Source organism: Trichechus manatus, unplaced genomic scaffold (assembly GCF_000243295.1).
Source record: "Trichechus manatus latirostris isolate Lorelei unplaced genomic scaffold, TriManLat1.0 scaffold00163, whole genome shotgun sequence".
Taxonomy (NCBI): Eukaryota; Metazoa; Chordata; class Mammalia; order Sirenia; family Trichechidae; genus Trichechus; species Trichechus manatus.
The window spans coordinates 2,006,807-2,030,183 of NW_004444099.1; the positions used below are offsets into that span (position 1 = coordinate 2,006,807).

The following is a 23,377-nucleotide window of genomic DNA, read 5'->3' on the forward strand; positions in this document are numbered from 1 at the left end:
CTTTCTCGGTCCTTGAAATATCCATCAGTAATAGATTATAGCGATAAGATAAAATAAATAGCTTTCAGTCATTACTGAGATAGATAGATAGATAGACAGACAGATTGATAGATAAATGAGGGAGAAGGGTCAGCTCTTCCTTACAGTAGAACTCCCATAAATAAATATAGATGGAATCAGTTCTCTGCCTTTTTTGCTAAGAACAAGTGTAATAAACATGGAAGGAATGATAGAAATGGAAAATCACCATTTGATAAACATCACAGTAATACTTGTTGAAGTCAAAGATTATCTATGGATGCTAAAACTAGTGGGCAAAATTATGATGAAGATCAGGATATTTCTATATTCTCCACGTATCTCACCAAAAGATACCTTCTAATTTAAAAAGGAAAATTAGTAATTTTATGGTGTAGAAACCTGGCAGGCACCTTAACCAAGTGATCAAAGTTATCACCAAGACAGAATGCAGATTGGTGGTGGCCAGGGAGAGGGGACTGGGGAGCAAATGCTTAATGGGTATAGAGTTTGCTTTTGGGGTGTGGAAAATGCACTGGAACAGAGAGGTGAAGACTACACAACATTGTAAATGTACTTAAATGTCACTGAATTTTTCACTTTAAAATAGTTAATTTTAAGTTATGTGAATTTCACCTCAATTTAAAAAAAGCTGGCAGATATGAGGCAAATATTGACATCATGTACCTTCTGATATACACACTGAGAACGGCATATCACTTCTGTGGTTTTCCTGCCAAAAATCCGTACCCTGAATACAATCGTGAGGAAGCATCAAACAAATCCAATTTGAGGGACATTCTACAGAATAACTGACCAAGACTCTTAAAAATACCATTGTCTTATCTAAGACACAACTATCGATCTTTATTCATCTGGAACCAAAGAGAAAGAAGGAAACAGCAAATCCGAGAAGGAGCTGGACTATAGGCCTAATTGCCTACATGAACCACGGCCTCTTCCACCTTGCAACTGGAAGAACTAGATGGTGGCTGGCTACCACTAGTGAACATTCTAACTGGGAACAAAATAGGTGAATCCTGATAAAAAGGGAGAAACAGGTGGAATAGAACATCAACTTCGTAAAGAATCCAGACTTACTGGACCTACTGAAGCTGGAGGAGTCCCTGAGACTATGGTTCTGAGTTGCTCGAAAACCTTGAATGGAAATTATCCCCTGAAGTCACCTTAAAACTAAGTAACAGATTAGCCCAAAGAGTAAAGATTGTCACCCTTGAGTAGTATGGGTTTTTCTGTTTGTTTTGCTTTTTAAAAATTATCTATATAAGATCAAAGGGTCAACAGCTATTTTAAAGCATAGATGAGAAGGTTGGGAAGCAGAGAGATTAAGCAAATGGAAGTGAAACAACTAGAACAGAAATAACCAGCATATTGATGCAATGTGATGAATGTAACCAAGGCCACTGATCATTATGTCTAGAAACTGTAGAATGGGAGCAGGCTTTGCTGTGTAATTTTCACCAAAATTAATGTTAAATAAACATTTTAAAAATATCAGTGTCTTGAAAGAAAAAGATTGAGGAACTATCCCAGTTTGGAAACTAAGGTGACATGACAACTCACTACAATGAAGGATCCTAGATTGAATCCTGCAGCTGGAAAAGGACATTAGTGGGGAAATTGGCAAAATTTGAATTTGGTGTTTAAAACAGTTAATAGTATGTATCAATGTTAATGTCCTGGTTTTCATCATTGTGTTATGTTTATGTAAAAAATATTTAGGATACTGGAGGAAGGGTATAGGGAATTCTTTCTACTATATTTGTAATATTTTTGTGAATTTGAAATAATTTCAAAATAAAAAGTAAAAACATATATCTCTAATCATAGCCTAGAGTCCATTCTCCTCCCTCGAAAATCTTTCTCCCCCTCCAGGGTGAGATTCCTTGTAGCTGCAACTTTTACTTAACGGGCATAGATATCACACAGTTCAGCATACTGATCACTCTGCTCCTTAGTCATAAGGTTAGGTTTGTGTTTATTTCTTTGATTTTGTTGTTACTTTCTCATTATAGGAAAAAAAGAAAAACAAGAGAAGATATAGATAAGGAAAGACCCCAACTCATCTATTTAGAAACAACCAGATTCCTTTTTATGCCTATAAATATATTTCAGACTCTATATTTTTAAAATAAAAACGAGATCTATGCCATATATATTATCTTGTAACTTGATTTAACAATACATTCTTAAAAATCTTTCTTTCTTTAGATTAAATTAGGCAGATGTACTTTCAAGAGTCTATCCAAAACAAACTTCTAGCCAGACAGATAGTACCAATTGATTTTTTCACCAAGAGTCTCTGCCAAGACTGCCCCATTTTAACTCTAGTTTCCAATGTTTAGTAACCTTGTTCTCTGACTTTCCGAAATTCAAGTGGTAAAAAACGGTATTTCATTCTTATAATAAAGTATGCTTTAAAAGTAATTATAGAAGTTGACCACTTAAAATTATGGACATTTATGTTTCTTCACTTGTGATGTTGTCTATGTAGTGAAATTTTTAAAAAAATTTTTACAGGCACTACTCCATTCTCCATGATACCACAGAAATCACTGATGGTTTTTAAGGGCTCTTATTTCCAATTATTGTTATTATTATGGGATGTCATCCACCCAGAATAGCAATTTGAACACTTTTAGACCAACCAAGAGCTTTGGTACACTATTGTCAAACATCCTGTGTTCCTATTCTGCTTCTCTGTGTTCTATCTATCTTTTAATTCAAAGATTAAAGGTGATGGCAAAACTGCAAGATGGGTTCTGTTTCCTCCATATATTTACCAAAATTCACCAACAGCTGACCAAGAGATTTATTTCTTGTGTTAGGAAATCTCTTATAATGTCCTTAGAATTGAAGATACAAAACCAAAAAGACCTTCTCACCTCACTTTTAACTTTACTCTTCCTCATGGCTAAAGCTCCACACTTAAATTTTTAACATTCTATTGTGTTTGAGGTCAAAGTTTACACAGCAAATTAGGTTCCATTTAACAACTTCTACACGAATTATTCCGTGATATTGCTTACATTTTTCACGATGTGTCATTATTCTCATTGATTCCGTTCTGGTTATATCATTTCTAGTACTCTAGTTTCCTTGTCCTCTTACCTCCTCATCTTAGCTTTAGAGTAATTTTTGACCATTTGGTCTCCAACAGATGATTTTTCTTAAGAAAGCTTATTACTCACATGTGATATTCTTTATGAGCCAATGTGTTATTTAGCTAAAAGGTGACCTCAAGGGATAATTTAGGTTAAATTATTAGCCTCAGGGAGTCCTCTAGTCTCAACCAGTCTAGTAAGTACGGATTTTTTAAGAATTTGAGTTCTGTTCCACATTTCTCTCCCATTCCATAAGGATCCATCTATTGTGGCCCTGATCAGAATGATTAATAGTGGTAGCCTGGCACCATCTAGTTCTTCAGGTCTCAGGGTAGATGAGGCAATGGTTCATGTAGACTATTAGTCCTGTAGACTACTTTTTTCTCTGAATCTTTGGTGCCCTTCTTTCTCTTTTGTTCCACATGAGTAGAGACCAATAGTTGTATCTTAAGTGGCTGCTCGCAAACTTTTAAGACCCCAGACACTACTCACCACATTGGGATGTAGAACATATATTTTATGAACTATATGAACTGAGTTGTCCTAAGAGATCATGGTCCTAAGTCTTCAAATCCAGAAAATAAATCTCGTGAGGTGTTTGGTTACGTCTAAGAAGTATCTGTGCTTGTATCCCCTATGTGGTTTATTACATATACATGCATGTACACAGATACCTGTATGTACATATGCTCATAGATACTTATATCTGCATACACGTATGTACCCACATATTCATACGCATATACTTACATGTCTATATACATATTTGTTTTACTACACATGTATTTTTTGGTTGTTGGTGGTGGTGGTGTAAAATTATATTTGTTATATCCTTTACCAAGGACATCCTTTTCTCCTGGCACTTCTTAGTGACATCACTTACCTTGGTCAAGTTGTATGCACTTCACCACATTTGTTGCTACCTTTTCCATCACCAGAAATAACAAGTGTCTACTATCTCCATAATGCTTCCCCCAGCCCCACCTGTCCTTGGTAATCCCCAATGAGCATTGGTCTCTGTATATATACATGTATCTTCTTATCTTTTTATAAAAGTATAATCATACAATATTTGTCTTTTTGTGAATGACTTATTTCACTCAGTATAATGTCCTCCAGATTCATCCAGATCGTAAGATGTTTCGAGGATTCATCATTATTCTTTATGGTTGCATAGTATTTCACTGTGTGTGTATACTACATTTGTATGGTAGCAAACATGTGCGTATTTATCCATTCATCCATTGATGGGCACATAGGTTGTTTCCATCTTTTTGCTATTGTGAATAATGCTGCAGTGAACTTAGGTGTGCACTCGTCTATTCATATCACTGGTATTAGATCTCTAGGGTATATACCTAGGAGTGGAATTGCTGGAGTAATGTACACTTCTTTCTAAAAATTATATGGCATCTTTAAAAATCTATGTTGATTCAAGTATGTCCACATTAATGGTAATTTTAATCATGAAAAACCAGATACAAATTAATTGTCCTAAACAATGATAGTGTTTTTCCACAAATATTATTGTAATTTAATACATGCTATTTTTTAGGTATTATATAGAACATTACTCAAAAATAAAGTAAAGCAGTTATTATAGGACCATAGAAAGGGTAATCATTAAAAAGAATGTAACTATCACTAGAATGGCTAAAATAAAAAAATGCAAATAAAATAACCAGATGATGGAGAAGATGTGGAATCTCATAATTTACAAATCTCACGATTGCTGGTTGGTGTGTAAAATGGTATAACCACTTTGGAAAATTGTTTGGCAGATTCTTAAAAAGTTAAACATGTATCTACTCTGTGATTCAGCAAATACGCTCCTAAGTAAACATAAGTCCACAAAAAACTTGTACATTCAAGAGCATTCATAGTAGCTTCATTCATAATAGCCCTGAACTGGAAATAATCCAAATGTCCACGAACAAAACAATAGATAAACAAAGTGTGGTATAAGTCGTACAACAGGATACTACTCAGCAATAAAAAGGAACAAATAACTGATACACACAAGTTGAATGAGTTTCAAAAATATTGCACTGAGTGCCAAGACAAGTCAATAGGGAGTGTCATCTTTACAACTAATGGTCCTGGGAATACACACATTCAAAAGAATGAAGTTGGACCCCTGTATCACTCTATATACAAAAAGTAACTTAAAATCAAACAAAGACTTAAATGTAACAGCTAAACTGTGAAACTCTTAGAAGAAAACACAGGCATAAATCTTCATGATATTGGATTAGGCAATGGCTTCTTAGATATACCATTAAAAAGCACAAGCAAGAGAATTATCTATGTGAGATCAAATTGACAGCAGCAACTCAAAAGATTTGATGCGAAGCCTAGGGGACAGTGAGTTGAAGATAATGGTGATAGAATAATTTGGAAAAGGATAGTGAGAATAGTAGCACAACTGGAAGAATGCAATCAATGTCACTGAATTGTACAAGTAGAAACTTTCGAAATGGTGTAACTTTGGCTATATATATTTTCACCAAAAAAAAGTCCTCAAGGTCAAGAAGGGAGAGTGTTGACACCTCGTGCGGTTCTTAACCAATGTCATGAAACAATATGTGTACTGACTGTTTAATGAGAAACTATTTGTTCTGTAAACCTTCATCTAAAGTACAATAAAAAAATTAAAAAAAAAAAAAGCACAAGCAACAGTTGAAAAAAATACATAAACTGGACATCATCAAAATGAAAAAAACTTTTGTGCTTCGAAGAACACCATTAAACTGACAGGACAACCCACAGAAAGGGAGAAAATACTGGCAAATCATTTATCTGATAAAGGTCTTGTATGCAAAATGGCTGTGGCAGCATGCTTGTCCATTTTCCCACTTTTGTCTGTTCTGTAATATTTCCTTGGACTCGGGCAGACATGGCTCTGGCAGCATGGTTGTCTATTTCCTACTTTTGTCTTTTTGAATATATGCTGAATAAAACTTTCTTTTTGCTTTACTAAACACTGTGATGCTTTTACTCTACAACATTGCTTCATATATACATTCCTAGGTGAAATAAGCCAGACACCAAAAGAGTGCATTATACATATAATTCCATTTATGAGAAATTATTAAAAAGGCAAAACTAACCTATGGTGACAAAAATCAGATCAGCAGGTGCTTGGAAGGGGAGAAGATTAACTAGGAAGAGACACAAGGGGGCTTGCTGGAGTGATAGAAATGTTCAGATTTTAATACACCTTCATTAAAATTGGTTTATTAATATATTTAAGATCTCAGGGTCTCACTTTATGTAAAATATACTTCAAAATCTAATGTGGTAACAGAACAACCAGAAAGCAGTTAAAGAGAATATTGTCATATTATGAAAAATGTAACTAATGTCACTGAACAATCGTGTAGAAATTGTCAAATGGAAACCTAATCTGCTGTGTAAACTTTCACTGAAAATACAATAAAACTAACGTGGCAATTAAAAAAATGAGTTGATATTTCTGCATGTGTACTACATATTATCTAACTATAGATACACTTGTATATATACAGACTATATCAGGATGAATACTCACAAAACTATTAAAAATATATACTTGTGAGGTATGAGGCTTAAGAGGTTAAAGGAAGGGAGGGTCAATAAGTAAATAGGGGAAATTTTACTTTTTCTTTATACATTTCTGTTTTAATTTCTTTCAAGATTTTTCCATTTTTATAATTTAAAAACTATTTTTTAAATGAATTAATTGGACCAAAGGGGCAGCTTATGTTCAGAGGTGAGATGGGAAGGAGGAGACAGTTAGGAGCTGGTTGAATGGTCATGAGGAATCAGGGGTGGAAAGGAGGAGTCTGCTGTTGCAGAACAGGGTGAGCAATGAGGGTCTCATAACAATGTATGTAAAAAAAAATTTTGTATGGGAGACTAACTTGAAATGTACACTTCATTTAATTACAACAATAAAAAAAGAAAAAGAAAAGAAATAAAAAACATAAATGAATTCATTGGATTTCTTTCAAATTATACTGATTCATGTGTGTTTTCATTCTTGAGAAAACTGATTTTGACTAACTTTGACATGTTTTCCTTCTTTTGTCGGTTGTACATAGGGTTATAGTACACTCTTGCTCTTATTGTGATAAGCTATAAACTTTAGCCAGAGGTAATTTTTGTGGGTTTTGTTTCTTGTTTACACTTTGAAGAATGTTTCATGAAATTTGCTTCCCATCTGGTTCACAAATAAATCTTTTTTCTTTTCTACAAAGCTACTTGATCCTAGATGGGGGAACAGTCTGACCGTGATTGATTGGTTATCTTTTATTTTACTTTATTTACCTCCATTGAGTTTCTGAGTTGGGCTTCTTTCTTTTGTATTAAGTTCCTGGTAAGATAGGGTTGTGTAAGAGATAAGAGCAAGAAAGTGCAAGATAAGGAAGAAATAAAGTTTATGTCACATTCTCTTGGAATTCTGTGCCTAGTTATCCTCACCTCCCAATACTTGCTTTTTATTCCCTCATCTCAGACAGTACATCCACGTTTTACCCATATGCTATTCTCTGACTTTGCCATATGGTATCCCACCCTTTTAAGCAAAATTAGCAAGATGGCTACACTGTGCAATAAGACATTAAATAGAGTCATAGTATTTTTCATGATTACTTAAGAGTTTTATTCATTTAATTTTTAAAACTTAAGACATCACCACTTCTATGCCCAAAAAAATTCAAGGCACCTTAAAAATTCAAGATAGAATATTTAGGTTAAAATGGAGTCCATGATTATTAACATTTCATTCAGGCAAGAAACATCAATGGATGCTAACATCAATGAGAAGTAACACAATATTTATATAGTCTCAAAGTATCGCCTCAGAAAATACTTATTAATTACAAAAGGAAAAAGAGTAACTCTGTGATGGAGAAGCCCGGCAGACATCACCTTAATCAAGTCATCCATGCTAAGATCATAGTAATGGGACAATCTGACATCACGTGCCTTCTGATATGCACTGAGAAGATCACAAAATCACCTCTGTGGTATTCTTGCTAAAAATGCAGGACCTTAATCCAATTATGAGCAAACCTCAAATAAACTTAAATTGAGGGACACTCTACAAAATATCTGAACTCTTTGGAAATAACGTATCAAGAAGACTAAAGACACATAACAACTGAATGCAATGCATGGACTGAGATTATCTTTTGCTGCACAGGACATTATTAGGACAATTGGTGAAATCTGAATAAGGTTCTTATCGGTAGATTAGATAATAGTATTGTATTAATGTTAATTTCCTAATTTTGATCACTGTACTGTAGTTTTGCCTTTGTTTTAGTACACTGTAGTATTTGAGGTAAAGGGTCATCATGTCTGAAACTTACTCTCAAAGAATTCAGGAAAAAAATCAATATATATGGAGAGAGAAAAAGAGATAAAGCAAACATGGTAAAAGGTTTAACATTTGGGGAAAGTGGGTGAAGGGTGTGTGGAAATGCTTTGTTTTCTTTTACTTGCTTGAAGTTATGTCAAAATTTTAAAATTTTAATGAAGCCACCAAGAAAAAAGTAGAAAGAAAGATGTTTTCCCATTTCAGAGTTGAGTAGATTACAACTACTCCTTGAGCAATAAATTTGACTATTTTCTGACTGAAAAGTCAAAATAGGAAGATATTTATTTATACTGTATTTTTTTTTCTGACCATGGACAGCACTTAATTTCCACAGGCAATTTTTCTACAGGAATTACACTTAGCAGAAATTAATGTCAGACTTTGTATAATGGCATCATGTGTCAGAATACATAGTATCTTCAACCACATCCACCTACGTGATCAAAATGTTTTAGAATAAATATTGCTCAATTAGACAGTTTTGACAATTCACAAAGAAAAGTGACACAATTTGAAATTTTAATTTGCTGAAGGAATTTTTGTGAGAAGCTAGGGAAATGTGGCCTGGGTACATGGGTCCTAACTTGTTTTAGGGAAGTGATCAGGTTTCAGAGGCTTTAAATAAACCCTAGCTAACCAGATTAAATTTCTGGTGGAGTGTTCTAACCTGCAGTGCAGCTATCTTACAGTACGCATTAAGTGAGGGCATAAAATAGATTTCATGGATAGAATAATAAAACAAACATTTCAATATGGCTTCCATTTATCTTAATCGTCAAACACCCTTCACATTTTTATAAAGTTCACCAAAACTTTTACTTCAAGCCAGTAATGCTGTTATAAGTGCTTCCCCATAGCTCTAGAAATAACACTGCTTCATTTTTTCTTTCTTTTTTGCAGTGAGCCAATAATTAAAGTGCCTATTCCCTAGGTTTCCATTCTGCCACCACCTGGTACAGACACCGCAGATCGATTTAATCTCTGAGTTTACCCAAATACAGCTACATTTTCAATCTGCTAATCTCCTCCAAATAGGAATTTAGGATCCAGGAAGCAGTGGACAGTCTGCAACAATTGCCGTAACACCTAAATATGGATTGGACACAACCTATATCTGAAACCTGAAATTTACTGTTAGTTACCCAGATTACTTGACATTTAATTCAAAAGATTCTAGAAAAGTGGAATAAAAGACAATTTGTTTTCAAAATTGTTAGTCAAGAAAGACACACACACACATACATATACACACACAAAACGATGGGAAAACCAGATTAAAGGAGACCAAAGAGACATGATAACCAAATGCAAAGCGAATCTAGGACTAGATGCTGGATTGGGAGAAACTGCTAAAAGGAATTTTTTTTGATAATTGGAAATAATATTTTTTAATAGACTGCATATTATATATTAGGCTGAATCAATATTAAACTTACTCAATGAGATAATCAAATTGTTATTATGTAGAAGAATTTTCCTTTTTCTAGGAGAGACATGCTGACGTGTTTACAGGTAAAATGTAAAATGATACAGGAAAAAAAAACTGTAAGAAAAAGAAAATACAAATGGGAATTCTCAGTACTTCTGCACAAATTTTTCTATAACCTAAAAATGCTCTATAAAATGAAGTCTATTTTTAGAAAATGATGTTCAGTGTACTACTCTTTTGATTTTTCTGTAGGTTTGATGTTTGTTTTTTAAATAAAAAGAGGGAAAAATTAATTGAGATAGTGGTGATGGTTGCACAAGATGGTGAATGTAATTAACGTCACTGAATTGTACACTTAAAAATGGTTAAAATAGCAAATTTTACGTTATCTATATTTTACCACAATAAGATAAAAAAAAGTTAATGAAATGTAAAATAAATGTATTAGAAACATACCCTGATTTCCATAGTAACTCATGACAAAGACTATGCAGGCTGGTCTGATGATTTGAAAAAACACAATTTCTTTCACAGACAAAGATGTCATTACAGTAACTTCTACAGTTCAAACCTAAATGACTTAAGTTAGGCCATGGTACGCATTAAGTCAATCATTCATTAAATTGACAAATATTTATGGAGTTGTAAGCACAAAATATGTTATACACCACAGAGAAAACAAAGGTGAATGAATGGTGCTCTACTGTCAAAGGGATTACAATCTTGTATAAAGAATAATTTAAAAAAAACCTCAAAGTCTAAGCATATTAGTATTCTACAAACGTTTTTATAGTAAAAATTATAACAAAAACAATAATGGTGATGATAGCTGCCATTTATTAAACATCCACTATGTATGGGATCTTGCTTGGTAAAGTGCAGAGGGTCTGCAAAAAAGTGGAAGACCCTCAACAAGATGGATTGACACAGTGGCTGCAACAATAGGCTCAAGCTAACAACGATCATGAGGATGGTGCACGACTGGGCAGAGTTTCGTTCTGTTGTACATAGGGTTGCTATGAGTCAGAACTGACTAAATGGCACCTAACAACAACATTTATGGGATGGAGCCCTGGTGGTACAATTGTTGAGAGCCTGGCTGCTAACCAAAAGGTCAGCAGTTGGAATCCACAAACTGCTCCTTGGAAACCCTATGGGGCAGTTCCACCCTGTCCTATAGGGTTGCTATAAGTCAGAATTTACTCAACGGCAATGGGCTTATGCATGGGATAAATTCAGTAAATTATAAATTATGGAATCTACCGAACAAACGCATGGATTAGTTATTGTTACCATTTTACAGATAATGAAAGTAGGTCTCAGTGGGTTCCATTAAATTTCCCCAGGTCACACAGTTAGCAAGTAGAAGAACAGGGCTTAAAATCCAGGGCAGTCTGACTATAAAGATCATGCTCTTTTCCATGGGTGCTGCTGATACCATATGGAGACACACAGTTGAAATAAGAAAATGAAAGTGTAGTGTGGCTATATTTTAATTTAAAAATACTAAAAATTAAACATCAAAATTTAAATGCTCTGGAAACTCCAGGCATATTCTCTATTTTTCAGGGAACTTACGTCTAAAATAACTTTCAACTTGTTTTGAGAATGGGAATACACGGTTATTAGTGAAGTTTTCCCCTTTCCTAAAATAGGCTGAATATACAAAATATTAGATAAAAACATTTTTTGTTTCCTAAAACAGAGGAACAATGCCTGCAAATATTGAAAACTTTTTTTTTAATTTAATGAAAACTTCATGATGTGATTCTTATCTAGAAGAAATCCTGCTAAAGATACACAACTTGTAAGAATCCTTGTGTATCCCTTGTATCCTGTTTCAAATGTGTTCATCCCAGTCTACTTTTATCCTTGCTACTGAGCTCTAGGATTCAAATAATCATCAACTATGAGATTATGTTTCATACTGATGATATTCTAGTCTTTATTATAGAATATTTGAGTCTATAAAAGAGGTGCTTTATAAATAAAAGGGGAAAGTGGAATTTAATATTTCCAGGTTTAAAGTCTTATTTGTGATATCCCATATTACAAATTAATAGAAACAGAAGTGACATTTTAGAAAGGAAAGAAAAGGCTTTTCGGAACATAGATTTCTATTTCTCAAATAAGGCAGTTAAGTAAATACACTTAAAAGAATATACATTTTCTGAAAGGTTCATTTAGCATTTCTGGTAATACAGATAATACTTTTAGAGAGACTATGTGACAAGCTGTTCTAAGCACTTCAGATGTATGAAATAACTCATTCAATTCTACAATAATCCTATCATTTTGTGTATGTGTATACCATAAATACTATATATACTATATATATACACATATAGACATATAAATATATACAATATACTATTTAATATCTAAATTAACTAACTTAGTTATTTAAAATAATTGGCTTCCCTAAAATAAGTTTATTATTTAACATCTGGATTCCTAGAATTATGACAGAACCTATGTTTTTATTAAATTCATATGACATCACTAAATTTTAAACATAGATGATAAAATTCTAGCATCCCCCTTGCTTAAAAAAATTCACATGCAGAAAGTTCTGATTTTAGTTCAAAAAAGACTAAAGAGTTACTCAGTATTTAAACTTATAAAGCATCTATTTTTTTAAAAGACATTGTTATCTTCATTCTCTTGCATAGGCCACTGTGATGGGCAAATCTTGCCATCAAATCTTAAACAAAAATAAATGACATCTTTTGGGCACAAAAAGGCATTCCATTATTAAATTAATCATAATTTTAAAATGAATTAAGATGAATACTAAAACTTTTAATAAAAATTCAAATCCATTAAGAGTTATTACTTGGCTCTCTCTTCACCTGACTCTTGAGAATATAGTCTAGTCAGTATATGGAGAGCTATACAACAAGGGAGCTAGGCTTCAGAGAATGGTCCACATGAACCCAGCACTGCCGGAACACAAGCACAGTATCACATGAACATAAGTACTATTCAAGACAGTTGGCATATGTTCTCTCGTGGACTAGGAAGAATTCAACAGACTTTTTTTTTTTTTCTTTTTTTAAAGCTTGAATGAAATTTTCCTCAAACTCCTCCAACCCCATTTGGCTTATATTCACTCTGATTGGGATCATTCCTATAAATCACGGAATTGACGAGTCACTGGAAATGTGCATGCTTCAATGATAAATGAATGGCTGCGTGTGAGCTGGCTTAGTGAGAACCCAGCCTTGAAATCAGTGTGATCGTGTCTGGGCAAAATGCTATGTTACAACTTCTGGGTATGCAAACCAGAAGCCCATGTGTGCCTTTGATTGTGTGAATAAACACTAGTGGATGAGCACATGCTTTTGACAGTTTTTGCCAGTTTATGGCATAATGAGAAAAATAAGGACAATGTGTTGAATTATAAGACTAAAGTATTATATTTATGTGACTGTCCTGTTTTCTGAGATTACCTTCTTCCAATTGATATAGTTGTTTTTGTTTGTTTGTTTTTCAACTTACATGGTTTTGTTAAAGCTTGAATCCTGTTTTGGACACTGTCACCTTCCATCCCCATTTTTCTCCTCACTGGCCCGTTATAGCAAGTCTAGGACCAGTTGCCTGGGATTATGAAGAACTCTCTCTTTGAACAATAGTCAAGCTCAGTATCTGATTTAGCACTTAAATTTGCAACATGTTTCTCTAAGTCATAGAATATTACATTATAACCAGTGTTAAGAAAACTTTATCATTGTACCAATAATTTCTTTTCCTAACTGAAACAAAGTTGTAGATAAGGGTGCAGAGAAAAGTCTTTAGCAACTCTGTTATCTTTCATTTCACGTAGCTTAATGAATTTTAAAAACTAATAAGGTAACTCAACCGTATCTCATTTTGTAATTTTAAATCAGCACTAGTATATGTAACAATTTACAGATAAAGGGAATAGGTCTCAAAGATATTAAGTAAATTTCCCTAGCTGATGTTTTCACCTAAATCAGCACTTTTTTGTTTGTTTCCTTCAAAACATTTACCAAAATTTGTAATTTATTGATTTTTTTCCCCTGCCTTTCCTCAGCAGCATTTAAGTTCCTAAGTTCCTTGAGAACGGAAAGCAGATCGGTCTTGTTTACTGTTGTAGCCCCAGCACTCAGCATATGATAGATAGATATAGATACGGAAAGAATACTTATAGAGCATCTACTATGTGCCAGGCAATGGTACTAAATATGTTAAATGTCAGATCAAGACCATTCATTTATGATTTGATTCTTTTTTTTAAAACATGTTTCGAAAACACTTGTAAGCATAACCATAGGCAAGTGTCCTGTCCTTCTCTCCTGGAGAGATAAATGTATTATGCCCCGCCTCCCACCACTTCTCTTTTATCAGCATCATCAAGGAAGGAAGGAAACCGTGAAGACCAACGTTGCCAGTGCAGAGCCTAGCAGGAAGATCACTTGGTTTCATTTTTTTTTTCTTTTCTAAATTATCTCTAGAAAGATTCCCAGTTTAATATCCACTGACATTTCTATTTGTTCACCCACTTCTTCCAAATACTACTTTGATGATACTTTATAACCAAATTGCCAGAAAATGTCTTTTACCAGTCAAGAAAGAGTATCTACTTAAAGAATACACTACTGTAGTCCCCTCTCAGGGATGCCCACACTTTTTATTTTGAAATGGCTTCAAATACATAGATGAATTGCAAAGATAGACAGTTCTTATGTATCCTTCAGCCAGCCTTCCCTAATGTTACCATCTTATATCCCATGGTTCTAGGACTACTTTTGACCCTATCATATTGCCACTATGCTTACTACCAATGCTGACTATGCTATTTGCCCCTCTAGGTCCACACCCCACCCTCTACATCCTCTTACAAGCCCCAGGAGGCTGACCTGGTTATATTTCATTAGTAAGTTCCTTTTCCCTCTGGCTCCCAGTTGGGATAACAACCAATGAAAGCAACAGGAGACTGGAGTGCAGGATACTTCTCTCCCCCTGCCTGTGACTTCTTCCCTGGTGAAGCATCCCTCTACCAAAAGCTACAGCAAAAGCCTGTTGCTCCCTCTTTTCAACTGCATCTATTCCATGTGGGTTCTGACCACCTTGGCCCTTTAGGCCTAGGAGTGGTAATAGGCTTCTGCTGATGCTAACCCTGGGATACTTCACCATCTCTAATTGCTTTTCCTCCCTGGCACACCTTTCAAAATAATCCCTTTATTAAATTCTGTTCAAAAATCCCAATTGACTGTGCTATCTAATTTTCTCCAGGGACTCTTAACTGACAACCTACTCAAAATAACGTTATCTTAAAGCTGACTTTCTCCAAGGGATCTTATTTACATGAACATTTTCTACCAAGAGGAATTCCAAACTGTGTCACTCTCAAAGCCAAGTTCGTGAACCAAGGCCTGAAATTAAATCACTTTTACATGTTCAGATAAATGAATTTCAAACCAAGTTTTTACCCTGTGAATGTTCACACCTGTACCTTAGTCAAGACTCAAGGAAACAATTATAGCATAGCTAACAAGCTGCTGTCTCTATGTGAAAATAGTGGTTTTCAGCAGGGCTGTAGCAGGAAGCTGGTTCTCCAGCAACAGCGGTGGGCAGGAGCTTGTGCTGAGCACCACTACCCCACAACCACAGCCATCTGAGACCCATTTTGGCCATCAGAGTGCTTTGGACAGAGACTGTCTGAAATTTCTAGGGGAAGACTCTAGTCAAATCTAGTCAGAGATGTGAGACCACTATATATAGGTACAAAATCTGAATTACAATAGGATGAATATAGATACTGATTTTTTTTTTTTTTTTTTTTTTAAAGGGGAGAGGTATGAGACATACCAGAGAACTTGAGTATTTAGTCATCACGGGATACTTGTAGCATTCACCCTGGCAAAGAGCAAGGGACCCAGGAGATCTGAAGAGCTGAGAGGCCAGAGTCATAAAGGAATCATGAAAGGAGGCCAAGTTGTAACCTGTGGGATTCCCATCACTGATCCCCTGGTAGCAGCCGTCCGGAATGTTTAAGTCATCACCATAAAACCTCTAACCAAAAGTTCTCCTCATTATCTAGCCTCTCTCCCGGTATGCATACTGTACTTAGCTTTCTTAACGTCTCCTTTAGCATTACATAATAGTCTACATTTGTTCTAGCTAAATGTTTTACACGTCAAGCTAAAATCTAACCGTTTTCAGCATTTCTACTTTGGAGCAGAGAAACCAAGTTTTTGTTGGACAAGAACAAAAAATATTATGCCTTACAGAAAATTTAAAGAAAACAGTTTAAATGCCAGCACTGGGGGAAATTTTTATTTATTTCTTTTCCTTTTAGAGCATTTTCCTACTCTTGTTCAACAATCACTAACTATAGAGGAAAGGGAGCAACAATTCAATTCTGCTTGCTGCGGTAGATGTGATCTGGCCACCCACACATATTTAAGGAAAAAAAAAGTCAGAGTCCACTGCCATGATTCCAAAAAGCAACACACTGTATATTTACTTCTGAAATTTATTTCAGGTGACAGGACACCCACAGACTAACAAAATAAACAGAGAATTAAATAGCACTCCCAAAGCCCAATTCCACTTCCTAGCAAAGGTGGGAGAAACTTTAGCTGCCAGGTTTAATCTATATTAGTTTCTGCAGGTGGTCTACACCCATTCATAACAGCAGGACAAAAAATATTTCTCACTTGAAGAATCTAAGGTGCAAAATGCCTAAGATGGATACGCTCAACACAGAAAGCATAGAAAGAGATTAAAAAATATAAGTAGAGTTTTTAATGATAAAGTTCTACAGTTGGAGGAGGGAAAGAAAGGATGTAAAAGGAGGTGGGTGGATTAATATGCAGAAGGAAAACAGGAAAGGGTTTAATTTACCTTGAAATAACCACTATTCTATTTGTCCAGGCCCAGTGAGAATCTATGCCAAGCAATTTCATTCATTGCCCAGCGCCTAGCCCATTGCTGACTGTGTGGTAAATATTAAATAAATACTTGTTGGTTGATGCAAAGTGCACATGGCAATGCTGTGTACACACAGGAAACAGAAACTGGAGGTGGTGAGATAAATTAGAAAGCGATGCAAGGTCTGGTTCTCCATGTTGACAATATTTTCAAGTTACACTAAGTGGGGAAACAAATGAGGCAAAAATGTGACCACATTCATAGTTCAACGTGTTGTTCCTCTTTGAGCGCTAAAACTTTATTTGCAAAAGAAAAGCTATGATTAGATGTATATTTTAAATTAAATATACACAGTATAATTTTAAGGACCAGAGGCTTTATTGCTTAATATGTATGCTTTTTATTTGTTACAATGAATCAAAAATGTTGCTTGCTCAGGTTGCTTACATTTGTAATAGTAATATACCACTTGAAGCCTTTAACACATAAGCACCTATTTGCTAGACTAAACCTAGCCTTGAACTTTTAGTGATGCCATATGCTTTTAAATTAACCCTTCTAAATACTGTATGAAGCTCATAATACAGACTGCTAGCTTATGGTTGAAGTAGGTTACTACTAAACACTCATTAGGCAAACTATTGAAAATCAAGAAAACATGCATAACCCTACATGTCTATGAATGTCAAAATTAAAGATGATATAATAAGAACTTGGGATTTGGCAATTATGATTTGACTGTAAGATCTCACTGGCTTACACATTTTAAGTGGAACTAAAAGCTCTAAGGACTTTTTTCTATACCCAAAAAAAATTACACATTTTAAAATAGTATCTAATAGAAGGTCTATTAAAATCACAATGGATCAGAGCTGTCAACTTCAAATAGTGCCTTTCTCCTAAAGATCTTAAGTTTACACATTGGTGCCAACACCACAAATGCGGATGCTACAAAGAAAAACAAATTTTATTCACAGCACTTTGCATATAAACTTTTTCTTCTGCAGACTTGTGTGGGGTTGAAAATAAAGGATGCTAATATGCACATTATGAAGCACATAAAAAAAATAAGCAAAAACACTTTAGTTGAGTGAAAATACATTTATCAGCTAGAAATCTGGGAAAATTCACATCCACTGTACTCCAAATTTACCCCCAAGTGACAGCAAAATACTATATGAGATGGAAAAAATTAAATATTATTTAATCAATAGCTGATTACCTTTAAAACTTTGGGCTTCTTTTCCCTCTGGGGCCTCTTGTTTTCCTTTATAACCTAAAAAAAATCAAATTGCAAAATGAGCCTCCGTTTAAGAAAAATGTAGCTCCCACCCCCCTAAATTTTTGGCTATTTCACTGTAAAACTACTTATATCATTTAAAAGCATCAACATGTTTAATAGGCAGAAACTAAAGAGCTTATGTAAAATGTATACTTCAAAAGTCACTGAAAACAAGCCTTGCAGAAAGATGAAGTAGGGAAATACCCTTTTCTCCCCTTAAAGTCTGTCTTAATTAGCCTCTGCATTCTTCACAGCGAAGCCCACGAGGTAGCCATCTTGCTTGCTTCTGCAGAGGAAGCCTCTACAGTGGAACAGTTCTGCAAACTGCTTTTTGGTATTATTATCATGGTGTTTAAAGGCAGCCCTGGCCTGCCAGCACTGTAGACGTGCTGGGCATGCCTTTTGCAAAAACAGCCCCACAAAGAGTGCAGCCAATGGCAATGCAGAGCTTAGCAACTCCAAAGTGATCTTCTCTGCCTAGCCCTTCCTAGACAAAGGATCTCCTGTGCGGCTCCACTCTCACCACAGGACACAGGCAGCCCCAAGCTGCGACATGGAGTTCGCTGCAGAGGATCTGGTCGCGCCGAAATCATAGGAGGTTTCAGCAAAAACAATGCACACAAATCCCCCAGGTCCCCACAATCGGATCGATGACGGAGTCTCCCTGATTAGTAACCTCTTCGAGGCTCCGAGGGCAGGTCTGCGCTGGGGGGAGGGGTGAGCGGCTCTGCCTCCAACGTACAGAAGATATAAGCGAGCTGAGGGGGGCACTTGGGCTTGCTTAAACTCTGGAAGGTATTGTGCATTTTTACTTTATAAGGCAAGGCTAAATATTGGCGATATTTAAGGCAGGGAGGTTATGTGAGGACAGTGTAGGCTCAGCTGTTGGGCTGTGTCTCATTCTTCGGGAACCACACCTCTTTGCAGCAGGCGCTTTGCCCAGAAGCACAGCGATTTGATTTCTGTCAATAAATGTCCAATGACAAAAGCGGACTAAAAAATAATAATAAGAAAGCCACTTAAAAGGAAAAGGACAGGATGAGGACAAGGAATGGAGGAGGAGTTTTCAAAATACACTGGCCACTCTGAGTGGCTGGAGAGAAAAGATTTCTCTCTCTGGCTCTGAGCATTTTTGATGACCACTCCCCAAGGAAACCCCTGCCCTACCAGCAGGTAGACTCACACCTCTGGGACAAAAAGAGGACCTTTGGCTCTCCTCTCTCCCAAGATCATCACCTGTCACTGAGCCTCTCTGCAAAGCTGCCAAGCAAGTCCCATGTGGAGCCCGTCTGCGCACGAGGCTGGTGGTCAGACAGAGCCACCCACTTCTCAGGGATCGGAACTAGAGCCAGGGCTGGAACAAGCGGCCACCCCACACACACCTGGACTGCCCCCACACCCAGGGGTGGTAGGCACTGGGAGAACTGGGCACCATGGCTGGCATCTACCAGCCAGTGGGAAAGGCAGAGCCAGAGGAGTCTCCCTCCCTCTGGCCCCCTGGCGTTGCAACAGCAGCAGCTGAGGAGGACAAGAGCAGCTGCGGTGAGCTGGCTGATCTCAAGGTCACTGCCAAAATGCAATGCAGAGGCCGGTCACAGTCCCATCACGGCCACTTTGACAGCTGCTCAGGTCTCGGGAAGACAGCTCCATCTCCAGCCTCACAGGGCCAAAGTTGCAGCAGCACATTTGGGGGATTGGCAGGAGGGCCTCCCTCGCTGTTCAGCCAAAGATGAGTTTTTCACTTGCAGTTGGATTCAGAACAGATTCCCACAACGAGGAATTGGGAACAGAGTGAGGGCCGGAAGGCCTGCATTTCATCACCCTTGATTCCTAGCCTTTCAGTTTGCCACAAAAGCACGCTTTCCTTATTGGAACGGGAAGTTAAACATGCATTGTTTTCCCATTTTTAAACTCCTTCTCCCTCACCCACTGGCCTCCTTCTCTCCCCCAAATTTTTAAACAAATTCATATAAGAAAACAATCTATTGGGTGTGTTATTCTCAACTCTTCCTAAAACACTTGTAGCAAAACCAATGGATTCTGACCTAACCACATCAACCAACACACCTTCAAACACTTATAAGCCCACATCTTCTTCTCTAAGGAGCAAGAACAGGCTCTCTGAGGGAATGAAGCAAGCATGAAATAGGTAGAAAAACAGGATCAAATACAACAAGTTCTGAAAAGGGGTGCAAAATCTTTTGGCCCTGAAAAGTGCTTTGCATTTCAATTAGATTGCCCTCTTTGCATACTTGAATATAATTTTTTAAAGGTATCAACATTTTTCCAGATTGGTTGCTCAATATTTAATTAAATGGCCATGAATATATTATGACATAATGGTATAGTATCAATCAATTCAGTACCTAAGTGATTCATATGATTGCCTCACTAAAATAAAATAAAATCAGATTCAGAGGGTTAGGTATGCTGAGTATCCACAGTGGTAAGAGGTCCATTTTTTAAGGCCTGTGGACAGGAGTTTTCATTACATGGGCTACACATGAACCATATAACAGGATGCTTGGCTACCTACGCAAACGCTGAAGGTCCTTGTGCACTGGTCTGTAAAATTAGTTAATAAATAAAGCCTGAGCTCATCCCAGCTAGATGTGAGGGTTAATGAAAGTGACCAGAGCTAACATCAGCTCCAAATAGCCAACTGTTAGGACGCCATGAAAATCTCTACTTGTTTGAACACAACATTACAGATTGGTGACCTCTATCAGTTGTGACCATCAATTCCAAATCCTATACTTAGAGGTTTGATGGTCTCAGTTCAGGGCTTAGGTGACAGTGAGTTTTGATGGAGTGAATAATCAGAAATCACTAGCAGAGGGATTGGAGTCAAGAGAGCCAGTCCCATTCTTTTATTATTTAGGGTGAAGCACATACAATTAAATCCTGTTGAAAGAAAGGCAGGTCAGAGAGTTATTCAGAGCTTGTCTTTGTCACTTAAATCTATTTGTTTTTCCCACAAGGGCTCATGGCTATTAAATTACATGAGCTGATATTTAATTTTGCAATAACTCAAGTGTGTTAAGTTCTGTCATATATTACAAAATGAAATCTATCTTTTCTCTTAAAAACCATAGGATTACAGAACTAAAAAGAACCTTAGAGAAAATTCAGCCTAACTGCTTTATTTCATAGATAAACTCAGGCTGAAAGAGGTAAAATTACTTAACTCAGGTTACACAGCTGAGTTATAAACTGACTTGAGCCCTGTTCTAACCATCCACACTGCTCTCTCCACTTCTATTCATTCTCAACACCCAACAATGTACATTTGTAAATACCCCAAAATAACCTTAAAATAAATGTCTTCAAAAAACACCCACTTCATTTTTAGGACAGAAGATTAGCAGCTCAGATTTCTAGAAGATTGTTATTTTAAACCATTGTTATGTTAGGTATGCTTTAAAAAAATGCTTTGTCCCCTTGGAGCTAAATTTATGAATAATGTCAAAATTCTGCCTCTCTTCCTGAGTACAAGCAATTGTACATCCACAAGAAACAAGATTTACAGACACTCCCTAGATGAAGACAACAACAGCGGCATACTAGGAGGAGTCTTCTTCCAAATTAATCTCAAGGGTAGTTCACCCTTCCTCAAGACTGACACCTCTCTGAAGCAAAACACCCTCCCAATATTTGTCACATGCTTCTCTTCCATGCAATTGCTCTATATTTTTCTTCTTGCATATTTTTGGAGGCTATAGTAAAGATATTCCAAGCACCATCTTTTGTAAACCATCAACCTATAAGAATAAGAAAAGGATGTTACATACTTTTCACAATCCTGATGGAGATTTTAAAGCTAGTTTGGTTTTGTTGCCTGTGAGACACAGAAACCTGCAAGACTGATGTTAGAGAATTTTCCTGGTTAGTTGAGTTGAGCAATAGTCTGGGTACAGGTGGCTGGTCTGCCTAGCACAGTCCTTACCTTGCTCTCCTCCCCCACTTCTTTCCCTGAGGCTTATCTACCAAACCAAAAACCAAACCGGTTGTCATCCAGTTGATTCCAACTCATAGCATGGAAGTGCCCCGTAGGGTTTCCAAGGAGCGACTGGTGGATTCAAACCGACTGGTGGATTCAAACCGCCAACCTTTTGGTTAGGAGCCAAGCTCTTAACCACTGCACCAGCAGGGCTCCGGGCTTATCTACAGCAGCCCTTTTTCCCTCCAAGGGGCCAGGTCTACCTGGCATCCACTCACTCTCTCTAACAGTCCTGCTTACAGCTGGTAAAACTAGCTGTTCTTCAATGGTAAGAATTAAGGAACGAGCGGGCAGATGATCTTCAACAGTTGCCAACTGAGAATCATAGACAATGCCAGAGACTAAAGGGGCTGAAATGTCACCTCTCCCCAATTTCTCGGCTCTTCTTATTGCTAACGAAATTGGCAAGACTACTCTCTCCTCTCTATTAGTATTTAGATCCATAATTTGGACAGAAAAATCCAATAAACCCATCGACGGATTTTTGTCAAAAACAAAGAAACCATAGAAGAAGATCCTATTTAAAACAATTTCTCCTTTAGTGAATGATAAGATTGAAGTTTGCTTCTTATTGTAGCTAGTCCTATCTAATTTGTTTTTCCTGAAACATTATTTTCAATAATGTTCTTATTATCTTTATTTTTTTTAACAAAAGGAACTTCAGTACCTTTGCACTCCTTCCCCGTCATTCTTCCTAGGCAACTGACTCTAGAGAACACCGTAGCCTTACTTTTTGGATAATCTAATTATCTAATCAAGTCATAATAGCAAAATCATAAAAATTTATTTTTTCACTGAGATTCTCAAGGCATTTCTGACACACCCATACATACACAAAATTTCCCTTTGAGAAAAACAGATTTGGGCTCTTTCAAGTTTAACAAAAGCAAACTTCTTAAAATTCTTGAACCAACCATAAGAAGACTCACCCTGACATCCAAAAATGCACTATTTAAGTTTCATTAATTCGTTTTTTACAATGACCCTTGCCATTAAATAATCAGAAAGCCTTAAAGTGATTTAATAAATGTTGGGTACCTCCCATATACGGATACGGTGCTGGGCATGCAAAGGGAGACAGGATTCTTACCCACTGGGGTTTAACATCTATCTCATAAGAGACATACACAAACAGACAATCATGGTGCAGTACAGAATGGGGATGAGTCCAGGAAGCTATGCAGGGCACAGAGAAGGTTTCTCAGAGGAAAGGACATTTCCACTGAAACCTAAGGATGGGTAGATAGGAGTTGTCAACACA

General features: G+C 36.4%; 1 protein-coding gene across 2 annotated transcripts in view; it reads right to left on the bottom strand.

Annotated features, from left to right (window-relative positions):
- TET1 (tet methylcytosine dioxygenase 1) overlaps nt 1–23,377 on the bottom strand; it is a 116,692-nt gene that overhangs the window by 71,673 nt on the left and 21,642 nt on the right. For both annotated transcript variants that reach the window (XM_004386395.3, XM_023740751.1), the window contains exon 2: nt 18,057–18,110. In XM_004386395.3, coding sequence (XP_004386452.1) covers nt 18,057–18,110 — 54 coding nt within the window. The remainder of the gene's footprint in view (nt 1–18,056; nt 18,111–23,377) is intronic.